This window comes from Trachinotus anak, unplaced genomic scaffold (genome assembly GCF_046630095.1).
Source record: "Trachinotus anak isolate AG129_WGS33_773 ecotype Australia unplaced genomic scaffold, CSIRO_AGI_Tana_v1 ptg000030c, whole genome shotgun sequence".
Lineage (NCBI taxonomy): Eukaryota > Metazoa > Chordata > Actinopteri > Carangiformes > Carangidae > Trachinotus > Trachinotus anak.
The window spans coordinates 383,628-404,520 of NW_027273881.1; the positions used below are offsets into that span (position 1 = coordinate 383,628).

General features: G+C 41.2%; 2 protein-coding genes across 10 annotated transcripts in view; one reads left to right on the forward strand and one right to left on the reverse strand.

The window, feature by feature from the left end:
• LOC139612045 (NACHT, LRR and PYD domains-containing protein 12-like) overlaps window positions 1–20,893 on the forward strand; it is a 606,901-nt gene that overhangs the window by 375,659 nt on the left and 210,349 nt on the right. For all 4 annotated transcript variants that reach the window (XM_071467168.1, XM_071467170.1, XM_071467169.1 and 1 more), the window contains one exon: window positions 423–599. In XM_071467168.1, the coding sequence (XP_071323269.1) occupies window positions 423–599 (177 nt within the window). The remainder of the gene's footprint in view (window positions 1–422; window positions 600–20,893) is intronic.
• The window catches only part of LOC139612048 (protein NLRC3-like), a 133,223-nt gene continuing 125,091 nt past the window's right edge, over window positions 12,762–20,893 (reverse strand). For 3 of the 6 annotated variants that reach the window (XM_071467188.1, XM_071467187.1, XM_071467186.1), the window contains 4 exons: window positions 20,612–20,785; window positions 16,841–17,017; window positions 16,015–16,188; window positions 12,762–15,166 (listed from right to left, as the gene is read on the reverse strand). In XM_071467188.1, coding sequence (XP_071323289.1) covers window positions 15,151–15,166; window positions 16,015–16,188; window positions 16,841–17,017; window positions 20,612–20,785 — 541 coding nt within the window. In that variant the 3' untranslated portion in view covers window positions 12,762–15,150. Of the gene's footprint in view, window positions 15,167–16,014; window positions 16,189–16,840; window positions 17,018–18,863; window positions 20,525–20,611; window positions 20,786–20,893 lie in introns of those variants that run through there. The other 3 variants (XM_071467189.1, XM_071467190.1, XM_071467185.1) reach the window with 3 other exon arrangements.

Sequence of the window (20,893 nt, forward strand, 5' to 3'; positions counted from 1 at the left end):
CCGGTTCTGTTGGAGGTTTCTTCCTGTTAAAAGGGAGTTTTTCCTCCCCCCTGTCGCCAAGCGCTTGCTCTTTGTGGGAACTGTTGGGTTTTTTTCTGTAACAAAGTAAGGTCTTGACCTTACCCTGTAAAGTGTCTTGAGATAATGTATATTATGATTTGGCGCTATACAAATAAAATTGAATTGAATTGAATTGAAAACATGAGGATCTTTAGTAGAATCTGCACAACATGAGTTTGTATAGATGGAGCCACAGGTGGAGCTGGCAGAGTTGAAGAGGTGGAGTCACTACGTCTTTATTGAAGCAGCAGCATGTTGTCATGAATATTAATGAGAGCTGTTTTTACTTTGTCTGTTTGACTCTTTGTGGTTTCAAGCAGCAACTTTGTCTCCTAAACTCACATCTTTGATTCTTTATTCAGATTAATGGGCTGCAGGTTGTCAGAGATCAGCTGTTCTTCTCTGGGCTCAGCTCTGAAGTCCAACCCCTCCCATCTGCGAGAACTGGACCTGAGCTGGAACCAGGACCTGCAGGATCCAGGAGTGAAGGGTCTGTGTGGTTTTCTGCAGAGTCCAGACTGTAGACTGGAGACTCTGAGGTCAGTTCACTGTTGTAGATCTTATATCTTGAATCCACAGCTAATGAAGCTTCACACACAAGTTGAATCCATTGACTGTGAATGAATGAATGACACTGTAAATAGTTGTTGTCTCATGTTTCCAGTTGTTCTTCTCTCAGACTGAGAATGATTCTTCAGTTTCAGCTCATTTCAGTCACAAAACTGTTGTGTTGACAATGTTGTGTTGTACTGACATGATGAAGATCCACAATAACAGAAGGACAAAGTCACTCTACTCATTTTAGACAAAGATCATTGATCAGGACAAATCTGATTGATTATCAATCATTGATCTACATCTTTGATTCTTTATTCAGATTGATGGACTGCAGTTTGTCAGAGATCAGCTGTTCTTCTCTGGGCTCAGCTCTGAAGTCCAACCCCTCCCATCTGAGAGAACTGGACCTGAGTGGAAACAACCTGAATGATTCAGACCTGAGGGATCTCCGTGGTCTCATGGAGAGTCCAGACTGTAGACTGGAGACTCTGAGGTCAGTAGAGGGGCGGAGTCAGTCCATGCTGCTCTCAGCAGTATTGTATTAAACACAGTTAGTATCAGAGCAAAGATCCAGTGTTTCCTGTGAACCTCCAACCTCCTCAGTGGCTGCTTTCCTCAGTGAAGCTGTGAGAGGAGAACGGGGACAGGCTTCAGGATTGGACAGAAACACAGAGAGAGACAACAGTCAGCCAATCAGAGCAGTCAGAAGCTTGTTGTGATCATGTGTGTGAGTTGATGTGAAGACGACTGTTGTTGTTGTGTTGATGTGTACAGGAAATAAAGCTGATTCCAGCTGACAGCCTCACAGATGGACAGAGACAGTGTCCTCATTCATCAAACTGTCCAATCTGATCTGAGACTGTTTGTTCTCTGGTTTCAACACTAAACAGCTGATCAGTTTCATCTGTGTCACAGCTCTGAGATCAGTGTGATGGAGCCTGACAGTCCCTGGCTCTTAGTGACAGCCTCCATGTTCAGTCAGGTGATGTTTCAGAAGCAGCTCACATGTTGATCAACACACAGAGACTCTGTGTTTAAAGTGACATCAGCTGACAGGTAACAGGAGTGAATCCACCACTGACCTGTTGCTGACTCAGCACTTTGTTTCCACTGTGGACTGAGGGAAATGTGCAGAGTGAACAGACTTGATGCTGAACGTCTCTGCAGGTCTGTGAGCTTCCAGCTCAGTGTGTTCACTCCAACACGTTAACATGAGAGCTGAGAGGAAGCAGCTGCTGCACATCTGGTCTGAACAGGACTGAAGTCCCTGCTGCATCACTGACTGATGAAGTGAGTCTCTGTAAACACTGATTCATCTCCTCTGCTTTCTTCTTCTCTACACAGATGGAGGTGAGAGTAGATAGGAGAGCTTGATCCAGCAGTGACTGACAGAGGAACCAGAAGAAGTGGAGATGACTCTCAGTGCTGCAGTCTGAACTGATCTGAGAACAGCTCCACTGTCACACACAGAGTCCAGTCCACCATCATCCCTGTGTGTTCCTCTGGATCTGACAGAGCATCATCAGTGTCTCTGGACTTAAAGCTCATCAAGTTCAGCTCTGAACAGTTTCCTTGTTGAACTTCACAAAGAGGGAATTTCACAGTAAAATGACTTGAACTCTGAAGATTAGTTTGGCTCAGATGTTGAAGCCTCATGTTCTTCAGCTGAACTTTCCCAGATATTATTGTACAGGAGGAACATGTTGTTTTTATCCTCCATCTTATTGATGTATTCAGTAATACTTTGTAGAAGATATATTAAGTGATCATATTCATAATGTTGAATATGCTAAATATTTGTAACCAGCCCCTGCGGTGAATAGAATCCAAAAAAGTTTTTTACTCTAGTTGAAGTTAAAATCTTTTAAGATAAATGTAAAAAGTAAGTTGAAGTTAAAATCTATTCATTATGTTACTGATACATTTTCATAGTTTTATATTTTATTGCACATTTACTGCTTCTCTTAAGCCTGTTGAGATATGAGGTTTTTAGCCATATCTCCCAGCCTTTTTATATGAGCATGTCTATATATCTTAATGATAAGTCAACAAGTATCATTGGTTTAATTCATCATTAATTAACAGTACTTTAAATCCTTCTGTGTGGTAAATAATGTTTTTATATTTACTTCCTGTTCTTTATAGCCTTATATTTGACTGGTGTTTAGTTCTGCTGTTTGTAGCAGGATAATAATTCAGTGTAAATTCAAATGTAGTTTAAATTTTCAACGACACAGTGAGGGGGGCAGTAGAGTTTCAGTGTTGGCATTTCACTTGTTTCTCGTCTTTGTTTAACACGACTGTTTTTACATCCAGAGACTGTTGATGTGAAGTGCAGCATTATCAATGACCATAATTAGCAAATCATTTGAACACATTTCCTCCATCCACTACTGACTTATTCAATGACCTTGTTGCTTCCAATGATAATTTAAGATTCTCTTTAGATTCAGTTTCTCCTGATCAAAAAACACCACAAATCAAATCACCATGGAAAAAGAAGCTGCTGAAAAGCTGAGAGAGGACAGAGGAAAAGCAAATCACATGTTCACTTGTATATTTTTAAACATAGGGTTTTAATTAACAATTAATTCAGAAAACCAAAATAACCACAGTTTTCTTTTCTACAGTTGATAATCTTTTAAATCCACCACCTGCTCTCAATCTAACTCAACTTTCAACTGAGAAAATCTCAGCACAGTTTTAAAGAAAACATTTCTGTCAGAGCCAGCATAGCAAATATTAACACCCAAACTGTCATGGGCTCCCAGCTATGATGTCAACCATCTGCTACCTTACTCTCTCCTAAGGAACAACAAGACTAATAAAGTCCTCTGAACTCAGGAAACCTACTGCTTTTAAAATGTCAATGATCAATCTGGACTGCCAGTTAAATAATTCCAGACATATTTCTTTAAGAGAAAATTGTTTTTAATCAACCACTCACATTTCGCCAGTAACATTTTAGAAAAGTTCCAATCTGGTTCTTCAGCAACCCACAGCACAGAGAGTGCTGTAATCAAAGTGGTAAATGAGAAATGAGCCGGTCTCTGACCGTGTTTTAGTCTGATTTATTCTTATTTAATGAAACAGCCATAGGAATGGTGAATATCCTTAGGGGACCCACAGTACTGAATATGGTGTTCCTCAAGGAACCATTCACAGCCCAATCCTGTTATCACTATATTTGCTCCCATTGGGAAACAGTATCAACCATCACCATATTGGGTGCCATCTGTACGCTGATGATACACAACTGTACATCTCTGTTTCCCCAAATGACTCCATTGCACTGCTCTCTCTCATCACCTGTCTCACTAACATTAACACATGGATGTGTAAAAACCTTTTAAAAGCAGCAAGAGAAAATCTACACTTTATGTTTGGTCTCAGCAAACAAATGAAAACACTAATCACATATTTGGGATCACTTTAGCCTCAGATCTTTAGAGGAAGAAATAAGAAATGTTTCCAAAGTCACTCAGAATCCTCACTCACACTTTTATCACTACCTGTTTAGACTGTTGTGATTCTCTGTACCTTTCAGAAACGACTGTAAAGTTGTGACATGAGATTTTCTTTGGTTTTATGTTCCATGCAGATCACTAAGCTCTTCCACTACCTTTCTTTTAGATGTCTTTTCAGTGTTTTTTGTGGTTGTGTTGTTTTAATCCTGTGTGAATCACTTTGGCCAAAGTGTTTGTAGAACATATTTTATGTATGTTATCTATATGTTATATCAATAAAGTTGAATTGAAAAACATTTTAGAGCCAAGTTTAACCTGTTGCTGCCCAGAGGGACCACCTGTCCTGCAGAGTCTGTCAGTCTTCATGTGTCAGGACAGAGTGAAGCAGCTCCACGGTTTCTGCACCGGCCTTCACTCACACTCACCTGCTCACCTGAGTGATTATCTGCTTTAATCTGAACCATGCTCTGAAACTTCATGGTCTGCACCCACACTGACAACTTGTTGCTGATTGGCTGGTGGTGATTCCCTTGAGCCAATCACTTCCTCTCCTGCCTCCTGACCAAACAGACCTCAGTGACTCTGACTGTTGGTGGGTTGAAGAGCTGAGCAGCTGCTGATCTCCTGCAGGAACAGAAACCATCCAGTGAGCAGCAGCTCTGTGGTGAAGCAGCTCAGTGATGACAGAGGTTCAGACAGCCACTTACAAGAGGAGCATCTCTGAACACAGCTCATGATGAAGCTTGAAGTGGACGGACTCCAGTGGCAGAAGACTCAGCAGGTCACAAAGAGCTCAAAGTTCTTATCAGTGTCGTATGAAAGGACTGGAACAGGAAGGTGAGGCACACAGGTGGAGACAGGAAGAAACAGGCTCCAGCAGGACAGTTACTGTGTCTGTTTAACTTCAGAACTGTGAGGCTTCCAGATCAGTCATTGGATCTCTTCCCTGACGGTTTACGTTACCAGATGGATTTCAGAGCTGTTTAATCACAGTCCTGAGGTCAGTCATCGTTTTCAGGTGGTGTCAGCTGAGAACACAACACACACAAACACACCAGAGTCCATAACCAAACAGGTGGAGTGTGAACGCTGGATGGACCCTGCAGTGGGACGGTTTAGTTGACGTGGTTTTCGTCGGGGACTCGGTCCATAGAGATTTAAACAGACAGTGACAGATCAGTGAAACCATAACACCAAGTTCTGTCAGTCAACACAATGTGGAGCTTCACAGCACAAATCTGAAATATCAGGTGTTAACAGAATGATGGAAACCAAAACAGACCGGCTGCACCGAGACACTGACCCTGATGTTTTTACTGGTCAGCTCCCACTCTGTCAGTGACTGTGTTTCATTGTTCAGCTCGTAATCATGAAAACAACTCTCTCACTTTCTAATGAGTCAGCAGCAAAAGTCAGTGAGTCATCTGCAGTTATACATTTTAATAAACTGATGATAAAAGTTTGAGACTTTAATTTAAAATGTTTATGAGATGATTTTGGTCCAGATGCTCTGTAACTTGTTTTCCCGAAGGTCAGAGGTCAAACTGTTAATAATGGCGTCTGCATGATCAAGGTGTTACAGGAGGAGGAGGATAATCACCTGCACAACCTGGCAACCCAAATGTTTTTCTTATTAATGTTTTATAACTGAACTGTAAACGATTTAATGCTTTATTGTAGTGTGTGTGTGTGTGTGTGTGTGTGTGTGTGTGTGTGTGTGTGTGTTCCAGCACAGGTGGTGTACCATCTGTTGTTGTACTTCATCACCATCATCATCATCATCAATCTGCATCGTCGTTGACACATTTGCCAAACTGAGGAGCAAAAAACAGGGGGAGGAGGAGACACTGGAGACCAGGTGTTCAGTAGACAGGTTAAAGTCTGACCTTAGTGAAACCCACAATCAACTATGAGATCCAGCCCTAGTTCTTGGAAGCTCTTCTGGTTCTGCTGTTTGAAGTAGTTTTCCTGACAGACCGATAAAAGCAAACTCACCTGCAGAGTTTTTCCTCCCTGTGACCTTTGACACGTGGCTGTGATTCCAGAGAGTGAACTGAATGTACTGTAATGTGTCTGTAGATGACGGAGCCCAGGAACAGGAGGCAGAGGATGAGGTTCTTGGACATTCAGGAGGGAGCCAGTGCTGCAGGAGGAAACCTCCAGATCTATAAAACATAATGACAGTCTGATGATCAGCTATGGACTGTTCACCCTCGTTAAACGATACAGCCAGACTGATGGACTGTGTTAAAGGAGAAAATGATTCACACTCTACTGATGTTTCTCACCAAAACCAGAGGAGAGTTTTTTGTTTGGTTTTTACTGATTGTGAGTCAGACCTGTGGTCACTGAGGGACACGGACTGAACACTGTTACTGTACAAAGATCGATGTTATTCTTCTTTTTCTTCTTCTTCTTCTTCTTCTTATTATTAATATCATTATTATTGAATTGGGAAATATTGTGTATTATTATAATAATTTCATAGTGTTTACTGACTTTCCTCCACTGACAAAAAGATAGTGGGAAGGAGGAGGATGGTAAATTGAGGGATAAAGAATTCTGAATATATAAAATATTGGCTATGAAAAATGAAATGCATGTTTTCTTGCATATAGTAAAATGTCATAGTATATTAAGGCATAGATATGTCATAGACATTTTTTATGACCTACTATACTATGACATTTTTATGGCTTACTATGACATTTTTCACGTCTTGTATTTTTTTTTTCATGAGAAAATCACAGGATACTATGTCATAAAAATTTCATCGCATAATAAGGCATAAAAATATCATAATATTGTAAGGCAGTAAATGTCATAGAGAAGGCCCTGGGATAGTATGTTATAAAAAATGTCACAGGATAGTAAGACACAAAAATATCATAGTATAGTATGTCATAAAAAAACATATCAAGAAAACTTGATATACCATAAAAACATTATATTTTAGTTTGTCATGAAAAATCTCATAGTATAGTGAGGTAGTAAATATCATAGAAAATGTCATGGGATAGTAAGGGATAAAATGTCAGTATAGTAAGTCCTAAAACTTGATTAGTATAGTATGTCATAAAAAAAATCATATGGGATAGTAAGACGTAAAAATGTAAAAAGTCTAGTAGGACATTAAATGTAATAGAATAGTATGTTTTAAAAATTCATGGTATAGTAAGGCATTAAAAATGTCACAGTATAGTGTGTCATAAAAACATCATATTTTAGGAAGTCATGAAAAATGTCATAGTGTAGTAAGAATGACAAAAAAAATGACAGGATAGTAAAGCATAAAATCTCATAGTACAGTAAGGCATAAAGTGTCGTAGTATAGTATGTCATAAAAACGTCATAGTTTAGTAAGCCATGAAAATATTAAAAAAATGTTAGTACAATATGTGATAAAAAAATGTCATAGTATAGTAAGGCATAAAAACGTCATAATGTAGTATGTCATTAAAAACATCATAGTATAGTAAGTAGGACTGTCAAACCATTCATGTTTCCTCAATCATGATTAATCACTGAATTTAATTGCAATTAATTGCATGTTTTATCACATGATTAAAATTCTGTTATTTTGCATTTCAGAACTGATTTCTTTTGCTTGACAACACATAACTGTCAGTCTGTCTGAACTTGAAGCTAATGTTAGCATGTCTGACATGTAATTATGAAGATGTCTGATAATTTATTTATCAATTTTTCAAGGATGTTGTAGATTCTTCCTTGAATCTGGAGCACAAAATCTAAAAGCTGTCTTTCCAAGGTCAGAACTGACCTGAGGAACAGGCAGCGTGATCCAGTCCTGAGAGCAGGTTTGCTGAATTCCTACATTAATTATTTGGTCATCTTTTTAAAAGTGCTTTATAGATGAATATATACCAGTGTTGATCTCATCTCATGGTGAAAGAGGACCAGCCGACCTTTTCATCAGAGTGCAATGATGGCTATTGTAGGTATCCCCAGTCAAAAATGTAATAGCAGAGTGATATACATCATGTAAGGGCTTAAGAGTGGTGACAGCAGCATGTCTGCACTGTAAAAGATTGTCATGTAAATTAACTGTAAAATACTGGCAGCAGGGTTGCCAGTAGTTTACTGTTAATTTCACAGTTCTCCTACTGTAATCAACTCAACAGTATGTTACTGTTGTACGACCATGTACTGAATTACAGTGCATTGCTGTGTTTCCTTGAGTTTACCTTGCTGCCAGTAGTCCACTGTTTTTTCTCTAGCTTGCTTACTGTAAACTTATTTTACAGTTTATTACTGTTATACCAGTAAGTACTAAAAACACAGTATAGGGTTGTATGTTATTACAATTTACAGTAGCTGCAGTAATCATGACAGTATTGATGACGGCCAGCCACCATGAATTAAGTACCGCCTTGAGTGTAACCCTAACCCTTGACTAGCGATTTCAGTGTGATAATCTATACAAGATACACATACTGAATGATTGTGTTCACCAAAATTCAGCAATAAATCATTCTATGGAAAAGAAGAGACTAAGAAATTATAAGATTATATATGTAACCCAACATTTATTAGAAAAAGGCAACACTAACTGAAATACTTGTTGTTGGTGATACAAACTGTTTATTTTTTCATTACAGTTCTAAATTTCAGTTATGTATAACAGAGCAGCCGTTATCCTTAAATGTGATCAACATTTTAATAAACTTAGGGGAATTATGCATACTACATTTTCAATACAAAATGCACAGTTTGGCACTGAGACTGAAAAAGAACATTGATCCCACAAACATAATAATCTATAAGGAGAGAAGCTTCCATTTTCACACTAACTGAAAGATATGAAACAAAGCAGTGTTTTTTTAATCCAAATGGTGGGAAATGTAGCCAGGCAGACTTGAGTGGTACTGTAGGCAAATATTAAGCGCCTCCATCAGACAGACTGGTATAATACAATACATTTCACAACATAAAGGGACATCATCCTTTCAAACACTGTCAAAATTTGAAAAGTGGTGTCTGAGATATTGTGTGTGAGGGACAGACAATGGGAGCCCCACGATTTAATGGGATGGGGAAACCAAGAAGTAACCTGTATAAAGTACACATGCACCATAACCAGCTAACATTTCTGAAAGAGAGTACACTGTACAAAATGTGACTCAAAGGTTTTAGCTTAACTCAGAGCGCCACAGGCTTTGTGTTTCAAATCAGGCTGTTTCAAATGAACTTTAACAGGTCTCTTACAACATAAAGAGGAGGCTCTGAGAGCTCTCAAAACAGAACTGATCGCAGGTCTGCCCAGATTTTACTGACAGTTTTTATACAGTCTGTAACTATATGAAGTGGTCAAGAAGTGAGAGTTCAAGCTGCACATGATGCATGTGAAAAGAGAGAGGGTGGCACCACAACAAAAATCTAATTAAAACTTTAACCTTAATACAGACTCCCACATTTCTTGTGTTTGTATGTATTATTGTAGATTTTGATACAGACACTCAATGTGAATGTGAAGAGCAGAGCAGTTAATGTGTTATTACCGAACTCTGACTGTAGACCAACATCATCACATACAATCAAACAGGTGACTGGAATTACCATGATGCTGACATTAATTCTACTCTAACACCACACAAGCCCAACCACTGCTCAGGTGCTGGCACAGTTTCTCCAGCAGGCTCGCTTGAAATTGCAGTGTTGTTGTCACTTTCTATATATTTTTTACTTCAAATTCAAAATAATAACAGAATAATTCAAAAGTTTGGTTTAACCTGCTCTACTAAAATATTCTTTAAATGTTAGAGACAACTAAGGTCACCCATTCAGGTGACAATGCAAGAAGAAGAGAGCAAACTCCACCAACCATGAGCACAAAATGATTTCAGCTGCAAACCAGCTGGAAATAAAACCCCAATGTGACTCATCATGAAACCTGTTCGTAGCCCAGATGTAAAATTAACACAATAAGACAAGAGACAGAAGAGAGTGTATTTATCTTTGTATTTATCGGGAGTGAGGGCAGCTACCTGCTTAGTAGACAGAGAAACAAAGGAGAGAAACCCGAGTAAAACTGTGGAAAGCGGAAAAAGAAAGCCAGCCCACTTACCCACTCAAAGTCCGGAGCCGAGTGACCACACAAAGGAGACGAGTCATGTCGGTAAGACGAGTTGTTTATCTGGAGGGAAAAAGTGTGTTAGCACTTACTGTCGGTGCAACGGTGAGAAACATCCCTTTAGCTGCTCTGATGCTATTTCTCTGTGGTTTCTCAGTGTGCTGGAAGAGAGCAGTGGTCATATTAAAGGTTATGAGAGTGAACTGAAGTAAATAATGGTGCAATATTTTGAACATGTGCATATTGTGTTTATTAATTTTATGCTGATGTATGAATGTAAAAGCGAGGTTCGTTTTATTTTCCCTAAAACTGATTTAAAAAAGGGAAAGAAAGTAATTTGGTAAATCCTATGATGAGAGTAAATTAATATTTTGTTTTATAATATGCAGGAATTTATTTCATTTCACTGTGAGTTTAAAGTTGTATAGAGGGTAATTTTTGGTGCATTTTCTCTTGCATAAATAGGCCTATAGTGTCTGATACCTTTAAAATAAACTCAATGTGTATTTTCTATGTATTAGCACATGATTTTTATATGGTTATGATATATATTTTGAATGTAAATGGTTACTTACCGTAAATATTGTTGAAGTACTGTTCACATGAACAGATAAATATGTGAGCACTTGAATACTTAGTTCTCATATTTGAAACACTTGATTATTGAATGTTGTACAACAAAAAACTAAAAACTGAAGCTTTGAGATAAGATTGAAGATTAACATATAAGCTTTGATGCAATATGTTGATTTTTGACATTTAAACCTTTAATGATGCATCTGAAAATAGAATGTAAATTATATCACCTTGTGTATAGGTCAGGTTTTGAGAGGACGGGAGAAAGTCCGAAGGACCAGGACCAGATTCCGGCCATGACAGATTGCGAGTCAACCACTTTGAGGAAGAATCACCACAAAGGAGATACACACGTACACACTCACACCCATACATTCACATTACACTCCACTGGACCTTTAAAATCAGGTGCACCTGCAACAACTCTTATTTCTAAGGGCCCCAACGGACACTTTCTTTTATTTTTGGTACTTTGGGTCATTATTTTATGGTTTTGTACAAATTGAACATTTGCCTTTGTTCACTGTAATCATACAAGAGTGGCTACTCAGCAGTTATTACAGTGCCTGTCTCATTATTGTTGCTCAACACATTGGCTCCTTACGAATTTAGTGTCTTCTGATCCTGGCCAGAGTCTCATACCTACTCTAAGTTGTTATTATACTGTAATACACTTTTATATCGCTAAAGTTGGTTACATTTTGTTGAACTATTCAGAAATCAGCCTTACCTACAACATAATGATGACCTGCAGTCACAAGTGGACCTCATTAGCTTTGTGATGTTACTGATCAGTTCCATTTTGTTTAAAGCTGACGATAGTCAGCAAACAAAATGCCAGACAGATCAAATGTTTATTAACTTACCTCACCACTTGCTCATAAAGTGCAGGGTTCAGATGGAGAATCCTCCAAAAGAAACTCCAGAGCTGGTTTTACCCGCTCCATGGTCAGCAGGTCTCATCATGAAATACAGTAGCATCCTGTATTGGTGGGGTTCTCTGCCATCGATTCAAACACCATCCCCACAATGCAATGCGATTCACAGTATATTACAGTATTTCATGGAGAATGGTAAATATTGCCCATCATGCATTGTTTTCTACAGTATGGTGCAGTATCAGTGGGAAACAGTATGATACTGGCAGAATTTGACTGTTTTTTTACAGCAGTTTGTTAAAGAGCAGGGTCGTTAGTTTGGCTCTTACAAACTACATGTGGCTCAGTTTGACAGGAAGTCGTCACAAATAACTGCTTCACTTTCACGTATCTGCACTAAATTTTACTGACAATATTAAATATAAAAATAGTGGAAAGACTGAGAAAAATCACCACGGTCAAATAATCAACAAGTGTTTGATTTACTCCACTGTAAATAAATCAATGTTTTCTCCTGACAGCAGAGATTGGAGGGGTGAGGACATGTGGAGGTTGGGCCTGTTATAATACCTCCACCCAGTCCTGACTGTAGCATATAGCTGTGGAGAACAGTGGGAAATAGACAGAGGGCTCAGTAATGACAGGACATAAAGCTTCACTGCAGCACTGCACAGTTTTAGTTGTTTTTTTAAAGAAGACATGACGTATAAATCTGCTTCTCAATGAGAGAAAGTGAACGTAATAACTTTATCTGATGAGTTGTAGTTTTCTGTCACATGCAGCATCCATATCTTAAAAATGCCTAAAAGACAATTTAAACTTAATATTTTTGCCTGGTTATGATTTTTTAAAATGTTGATTCCAATGTGACTTTAGGCTCTAAAGCTTCAGACTGAATGTTGACACGTTTCCCTCTAACATCACAAATAAATGAACTCTTCACACCTGAACTACCCACGATATCAACGACTGCAGGTTTAACACCACCTTACTTGGTCAGATACAGTCTGTGGATATAATACATCCATGACTGGGACACATCTCAGTCAAGATGGCGGCCACTCCGTTCATATTCATCTGTGGCTGAAGACAAAGCTTTGATTTTCACACCTGACAACAGATTTGACCATAAACAGTAACTTCATGTTGTATTGAAGTAGAAAATAGAAGAGCTTCGTTCACATGTAGCAGAACTGACTTTCAGCGAGCTAACTCAAACTAACTGAGCAGCTTAGTGATCAGTAACTTTACACTGAGACCATGGAGATGTCTGAAAAAAGAGGGAGAGACAGAAGAAAGGATAAAACAGATCAGATCAGAGTATCTTTTCAGTTTTAGGCAGTGACGTCTGTTGGTTCTGAGACTGAAGTCAACGCTGCAGATTCACATTCTGATGCTCGTTCAACAAGTCCTGATCGTACACCGAGACCTGACTCTGCTCAGGACTCTGATGTGGGACAGACGCCCCAATCATGGACCAGATTCTGAGTCTGGAATCTTATCAGTTGTTCAAAAATATCTTCAAAGTCTTCAAAAATCACCAGGAGGCACAATTCAGTGCAGCAGAGATTTATTGTCGACAACAAAGCAAAAAGTTGATCTGAATACATGACACGTGACCTCTTCTTTTATAATCCAAAATCTGCCCACGCCTCCTCTCATATTTCAACAGTCTCCACCGAAACTGTCGTGTCCACCAAACCTGACCCCTCCCAGGTCATGTCTATTTTCTCACAGTCAAAACCATTTTCAGTAGAAGACCTGGACTGGATGAATACCTCATTATCTATCCAGACTGGGACAGAGCTCATTAGACATAAATCTTATAAACTACATTCATGAGGCTGATCTATTTTTTCTTTCCGTGAAGTCCATGCCCAGTGGACACCATTATATTCTGATTCTCTTTCACTACATTTTTTTTAAAACCATGTTCTCGTCCAGGAATACACCATTATGTTCTGACTTTTTCCTGCTGCATTTTTTAAAAACAATACATTTACTTGAATTTAACATAATCAGTGATACACACAGTTTACACATATTGTGACATTATTCTTCACACTTCAATCTTTTTTGTGATGAGTATAGTAATTATATTAATCATTATTGGAGACATCGTATATTTAGCAGATAGAGAGAGAACTTAGCTTATAATATTATACTACAACTCCTGCTGTGAAGAAGGGTAGATCTGAGGCAGCCCCTGCTGAAGTACGAGACAGTACTGTGATGCTGCTGGTGGAAAAATAAAAGAGCTGACGGTCTGGAAAAGAAGGTGAGGATCTGGAAAAGGTCATTCAACAAAACACAGAGAGAATCAACAGCTTGAAAGAAAACTCAGAGTTCTTCTTCAACAAGGTCCAAGATAGGAGAGATGTCACAGCCACACTTCACTCAGGCAAAAGGTCGACTTCCCAGAAATCAGTCCAACAGGACGACGGCACATGATCGACAGGCTAAAGGTCGAAAGGTCAAGACAGAAAGTGGTCACACACTGATCACTGAGAAATATACACAGAGGAACAAAAGGCTGGACCACTGTCACAAGGGGGACGAGAGGAACTGGATCAGAGGGAAGGGAACACTGACACTAAATACTCTGGGGGAGGGGGGACAATGAGACACAGGTGAAACACATTAGGGCGGGGCCAGGTAATCACACAGGAGGACAGTAAGTGAAGGGACAACCAGGTGAGTTTCAAAATAAAACAGGAAACACAAATCCTGGAGACATTAGGGGAGAAGACAAAAAGGACTTAGCTGGACTGACGAGGAGCGACAGTACCAGTGTTACAAAGAGCTTCACAACAAACACACAACACAACAATAACACACACAGTCATTTAGGAATAAACTGGCAGCTTTATGGAATAAAAGAGGAGTAAAATGTCAAAACAATGAAAGATTAAAAACCATGAATCAAACAGGAAGTCAATATAAAAACATTATTGATCATAAAGGAGGATTTAAAGTCCAGTTAATTAATGATCCATTGAATCAGTGACACTTGTTGACTCAGCATTATAATGGAGAGATGAACATTTATCAAGCCTGTCTGAATACAACACTCACATGTCCATATACACAGTGAAAGAGTTGTTGTCCTGTGTGATTGTTCCTCCTTAACACAACTTGAATGAAGAGGTGGACGATTAAAAACAACATGTTCCTCCTGTACAATAATATCTTGTAAACTTCAGCTGAAGAACATGAGGCTTCAACATCTGAGTCAAACTAATCTTCAGAGTTCAAGTCATTTCACTGTGAAATTCCCTCTTTGTGAAGCTCAACAAGGAAACTGTTCAGAGCTGAACTTGATGAGCTTTAAGTCCAGAGACACTGATGATGCTCTGTCAGATCCAGAGGAACACACAGGGATGATGGTGGACTGGACTCTGTGTGTGACAGTGGAGCTGTTCTCAGATCAGTTCAGACTGCAGCACTGAGAGTCATCTCCACTTCTTCTGATTCCTCTGTCAGTCACTGCTGGATCAAGCTCTCCTCTCCACTCTCACCTTTAGAAAGGCCTCCAGCTGTGTAGAGAAGAAGAAAGCAGAGGAGATGAATCAGTGTTTACAGAGACTCACTTCATCAGTCAGTGATGCAGCAGGGACTTCAGTCCTGTTCAGACCAGATGTGCAGCAGCTGCTTCCTCTCAGCTCTCATGTTAACGTGTTGGAGTGAACACACTGAGCTGGAAGCTCACAGACCTGCAGAGACGTTCAGCATCAAGTCTGTTCACTCTGCACATTTCACTCAGTCCACAGTGGAAACAAAGTGCTGAGTCAGCAACAGGTCAGTGATGGATTCACTCCTGTTACCTGTCAGCTGATGTCACTTTAAACACAGAGTCTCTGTGTGTTGATCAACATGTGACCTGCTTCTGAAACATCACCTGACTGAACATGGAGGCTGTCACTAAGAGCCAGGGACTGTCAGGCTCCATCACACTGATCTCAGAGCTGTGACACAGATGAAACTGTTTAGTGTTGAAACCAGAGAACAAACAGTCTCAGATCAGATTGGACAGTTTGATGAATGAGGACACTGTCTCTATCCATCTGTGAGGCTGTCAGCTGGAATCAGCTTTATTTCCTGTACACATCAACACAACAACAACAACAGTCGTCTTCACATCAACTCACACACATGATCACAACAAGCTTCTGGCTGCTCTGATTGGCTGACTGTTGTCTCTCTCTCTGTCTTTCTGTCCAATCCTGAAGCCTGTCCCCGTTCTCCTCTCACAGCTTCACTGAGGAAAGCAGCCACTGAGGAGGTTGGAGGTTCACAGGAAACACTGGATCTTTGCTCTGATACTAACTGTGTTTAGTACAATACTGCTGAGAGCAGCATGGACTGACTCCGCCCCTCTACTGACCTCAGAGTCTCCAGTCTACAGTCTGGACTCTCCACGAGACCACGGAGATACTTCAGGTCTGAATCCTTCAGGTGGTTGAGACTCAGGTCCAGTTCTCTCAGATGGGAGGGGTTGGACTTCAGAGCTGAGCCCAGAGAAGAACAGCTGATCTCTGACAAACTGCAGTTCTCCAATCTGAATCAACAATCAAAGATATAGATCAGTGATTGATAATCAATCAGATTTGTCCTGATAAATGATCTTTGTCTAAAATGAGTAGAGTGACTTTGTCCTTCTGTTATTGTGGATCTTCATCATGTCAGTACAACACAACATTGTCAACACAACAGTTTTGTGTGTTGTTTTACAGATGAAAACACACACACACAGTTTGATTGACGGGACAGATACAGGAAATCATTCCTGCCACAAGCCATCACCCTATATAATAAATCTGTTTAAATAAATAATAATAAATTGTACATATTGTAACTTATGCTGCTGCTGCAACGCAACAATTTCCCAGTTTGGGATCATTAAAGTACTTTGATTGATTGATTGATTGATTGATCAAACAGACATTAGTCCTGACACTTCACTGAAATCTACTGAAAAAAAGAAGATTGTTTCTTCACTTTCTTCGGACAAATATTAGTTGTGAGGATCTTGTGTATGTTGTTGTGATAAAAATGAATTGACTTGAACAACTAACACTGGACATTTTCTCCAGTGGATTTAGAAAACATGAGTCCTCTGACTGAGAGAAATACGAGTGTGTGAGCTGTGAAGGTTGAACTGAAGTGAACAGACATTATTCAAGATATAAGATCTACAACAGTGAACTGACCTCAGAGTCTCCAGTCTACAGTCTGGACTCTGCAGAAAACCACACAGACCCTTCACTCCTGGATCCTGCAGGTCCTGGTTGTAGCTCAGGTCCAGTTCTCTCAGATGGGAGGGGTTGGACTTCAGAGCTGAGACCAGAGAAGAACAGCTGATCTCTGACAACCTGCAGAACCTCAATCTGAACAAAGAATCAAAGATGTAGATCAGTGATTGATAATCAATCAGATTTGTCCTGATCAATGATCTTTGTTTAAAATGAGTAGAGTGACTTTGTCCTTCTGTTATTGTGGATCTTCATCATGTCAGCCTTCTACACACATCATCCAAATGTCAGCACAACATTCATACAGCTGTTGGTGTGAACACAGGTTGATCAGCTGCTGCTGACCTCAGTTCAGTCTGTAATCAGAGGAGAATCAGAGGATTCACGTCTGTTTAGTCTGTTCCCTCTCTGACACTACAGACATCAGCACAGAAACAAAACACTGAGGACGTGAACAAACAGTGAGAACTCAGTCACACTGTTCAGAACAAACATGGTGGAGTAGCTTCAATGTTCCAAAGTCACCAAACAACTGTACAATGTCACATTTGTGACACAACCAGTTCACCTTCAGGTAACGTTCAGAGCCTCCTGCTGGAAAACACCACAGATTTATTCAGCTGATCTTCACTGAATGAGGAAGTAGAATTCATCTGATTTTCACATCAACCCCCCAGTGAGGAGCAGACTGAGTGAGGACGGGGTTAATGAAGGTCACAGAGCAGAGATCAAACCTGTGCTCACAGTCCTACAACCCTTCAGCTCAGCACAACGTCCACGGTTTAGGTCTGATAGTTGATCAGAATCAGAATCAGAATCAGAATCAGGTTTATTGCCAAGTATGTTTTCACGTACAAGGAATTTGTTCTAGTGAATGGTGCAGAGCGCACCAAAACACCGAGGCAGCCATCTGCGGCGCCATTTAAAAAGGAGGAATGGGGAAAAAAACAAGTGGAGAGGAGAGGAGAAAAAATAACAGAACCCAAACTATACTCCTGGGGGGGGGGGGGGGGGGGTACAGTGTGGGATTCGGGAAAAAAAACCTCAGCAACATAGGCATATATAAACAAACACATCTTACAACACAGTGACTCAAGACAATTTGCTCCAGGGGAGGGGGTAAAGGGGGGAGGAGGTGATTCCAGTGCAGACAGGCAGCCAGCCGCAGCCGCTGCCATTAAGGAGCAGCTATCGGACCCCGCCCGCCGCGCTGGATGGGAGGAAGTGGCGAAGGCGTGGGATGGGGTTGGGTTGTGAGTTGCATATGTACATTTAAGAGGTGTCCGTGAATGTGTGTGTGTGCATAGGCCTGGGGAGTCGCTTCATCTAGTTCACAATCAGTGCCTCAGTTCGCAGGGTGTCATCGCGATAACACAGCAAGTTGCCATGGAGACATCCTTGATCGGTTCCTGGACGGAGTCAACAATCCACAGGTGTCCGTGGAGGAGGGGGGGAGGGGTAGGAGTAGAAGCGTCTCACTGCAGCGATCTCGTGGGGGAGTTGTTCCAGCACCGGCCTTGGCCAAGGCTGGTGCTGCGGGGGCCGGAACGCAGATTAGATTATGATTGTTTGGGTTGGGGCGAGCAGTCGTATTTCAATAGACACGGCTTACTCTGTTAGTCCATTCTGGTCATCTCCATCCATTCTCCTTTTCAAAGCTGCAAGCTTCTCCAAGATGTGACCCATGTTGCGATTTATGACCACAGTCTGAGCATTAACAGCTCCTTCCAAGGTGGTTCCCAAGTTGCGGTTCACAATCACAGTCTGAGTGCTTACAGCTTTACTCACTCCATCAATTATGTCGGGCAGCGTGGGGATTTGGACTGCTGTCACCGTCTTCTGAATTTTCCGATACACCAGGGCAATGCCTAATCCAATCAGCAGAAAGCCTGATATCACAGTTCCGAATATATAGAGATCTTCGATGTCCTCAACGGAAAGACTCGCCAGGCACACGACCCTCCACTGCTCCCAGGAGTCCCTCATGTAGCCAGCGGGGTACGTTCCGCCAGGGCAGACAGGTTCCCCCGAACCCGGGCTTCTCGTCGAGAAGATCCTGTCAATTGCGTTGAGAGACCAGTTGACCAATTCCATGATTTTAGATTTGGAGAGCAGTGCGGAGAGAGGCTTCCAAGGTTTAGACAAGACAGGACGAGACGTGAGATGCAAAGCAGGGAAAAAAAGGGAGAGGAGAGAGGGGGAAGATGCGTCCGCCTTCGTTGGGAGCCGGAAGAGAAGGAGCAATGAACAGAGTTTCTCTGAGTGTCAGTGTCAGTCTGCTCTGGTAACTGCTCCTGAACCACAGTCACATGACCACTTGTGTTATTCATGTGATTAGAAGAAGCTCCATTCTTCAAGATCAAGTCTGAGCTTTTGTTGTGTTCACACACAATCAACTAGATATGACATGAAGGACACCTGGAGCGCTTTGAGTTCACAGTGCACAGGTTCAGAGAAGCACAACGTGGACTTGAAGAGAACAGAAGTGAGAGCAGCTCAGTTCAGGTAACAGGGACCAGACTGATCTGCCAACAAAACCCCTACAGCCAACCTCCCCTGGAGCTCAGCTTTCAGAGCAGGCTCCTCTGCCTCTGCTGCCAGCTCTGTGTATCTGAGCTGTTTCCTCTCAGAGGCCGTTTCTCCTGCGTCCTCCCATGGTACTGTCAGCTCCACAACATACACAAGCTGCTGTGTTTCTGACCACAACACAACATCTGCTCTCAGATCAGTGGCAGCTGTCTCCTGAGGAACTAGGAGCTGTTTTACTGGATCTCCTCTGATTGGCCAGTCCCTCCCTGCCTTCAGCAGAAATCACGCCTGTTCAAAGATCAAAGATCAAACTCTGTCAATTCTCTGCTGCTCTGAATCACAAACACTGTGACTGCTCTCATCCAGGGGCCGAGTGGGACCCTTCATTTTACCTGGAGATCACCAGTCCCAGCTGTTAATAACACACAAAGACAAACAGCAGCTAACACAAGCACAGGGCTGCTGCCCAACAACTAGCAGCTAGCTACACTAGCCACATTTACTATGAGCTGAGCTAGCAGCTAGCTACAACGCCCCTGCTTAGCATTTCAGCTGCCGGCTCTTTACTGGATGTTGAATCTCTCTGTGATTGTGGAACATTTCTCTGCTTCCTCCTCCAGTATTTGTTCTTCTTCATTCTTCTCTGCTCCACCTTTCTCCTTCTCTTTCTGCTGCTGCTTCAAACCAATGTGAACAGTGAACACACATGTTCCCTGATAACACCAACACGTCTCTGATGACTCTGTACCAGCCCCACTTCACAGCTCTTATTGGTCAGCAGCTGACAAATCACAGTTCAAGGTACCCCGGGACTGGACCACCTGAGGAGGGGCCGCTCATTTACCCCCCGACTGCAAATATAGACTTGGTAGCGTCTGACGTGCTGGGAGAGACAAGAGGCTGCGAGGCTCAGTTCAGGCTGCAGGATGGTGCAGCGAGGTAGACCACTTTTATATAACACAATATTATTAGTCTACACAATAATCAGTCTGGCCCCGGCCCCCAAACGGCCCCCAGGGATTCTCCTGACCCTCCCCATCACCACTCTGCTCCTGGTCTCATCTTCCTTCTTTCTCTTCACTGGCTGATTTTTTAAATCCTCACACAGAAATCCTGAAAATGAACCAACCAATGAAAAACTGGAACTTCACACATTTGAACTGAATATAAAACTACAACAGCTCCAGTCAGTGAACTGACCCCAGAGTCTCCAGTCTACAGTTTGGACTCTCCAGTCCAGCACACAGCTGCTTCACTGCTGAATCCTCCAGGTCATTGTGGCTCAGGTCCAGGTGTCTCAGATGGGAGGGGTTGGACTTCAGAGCTGAGGACACGACTTCACAGTGAGTCTCTGAGAGTTGACAAAGAACAAGTCTGTGATGAGAGAAAATATAAAATGTGTTAGAATAAAATCAGACAGTTTGTAATAAAAGACACTGAAGTTAAAATGCATCTGATGAGAAAAGATGATGATGTGATGAA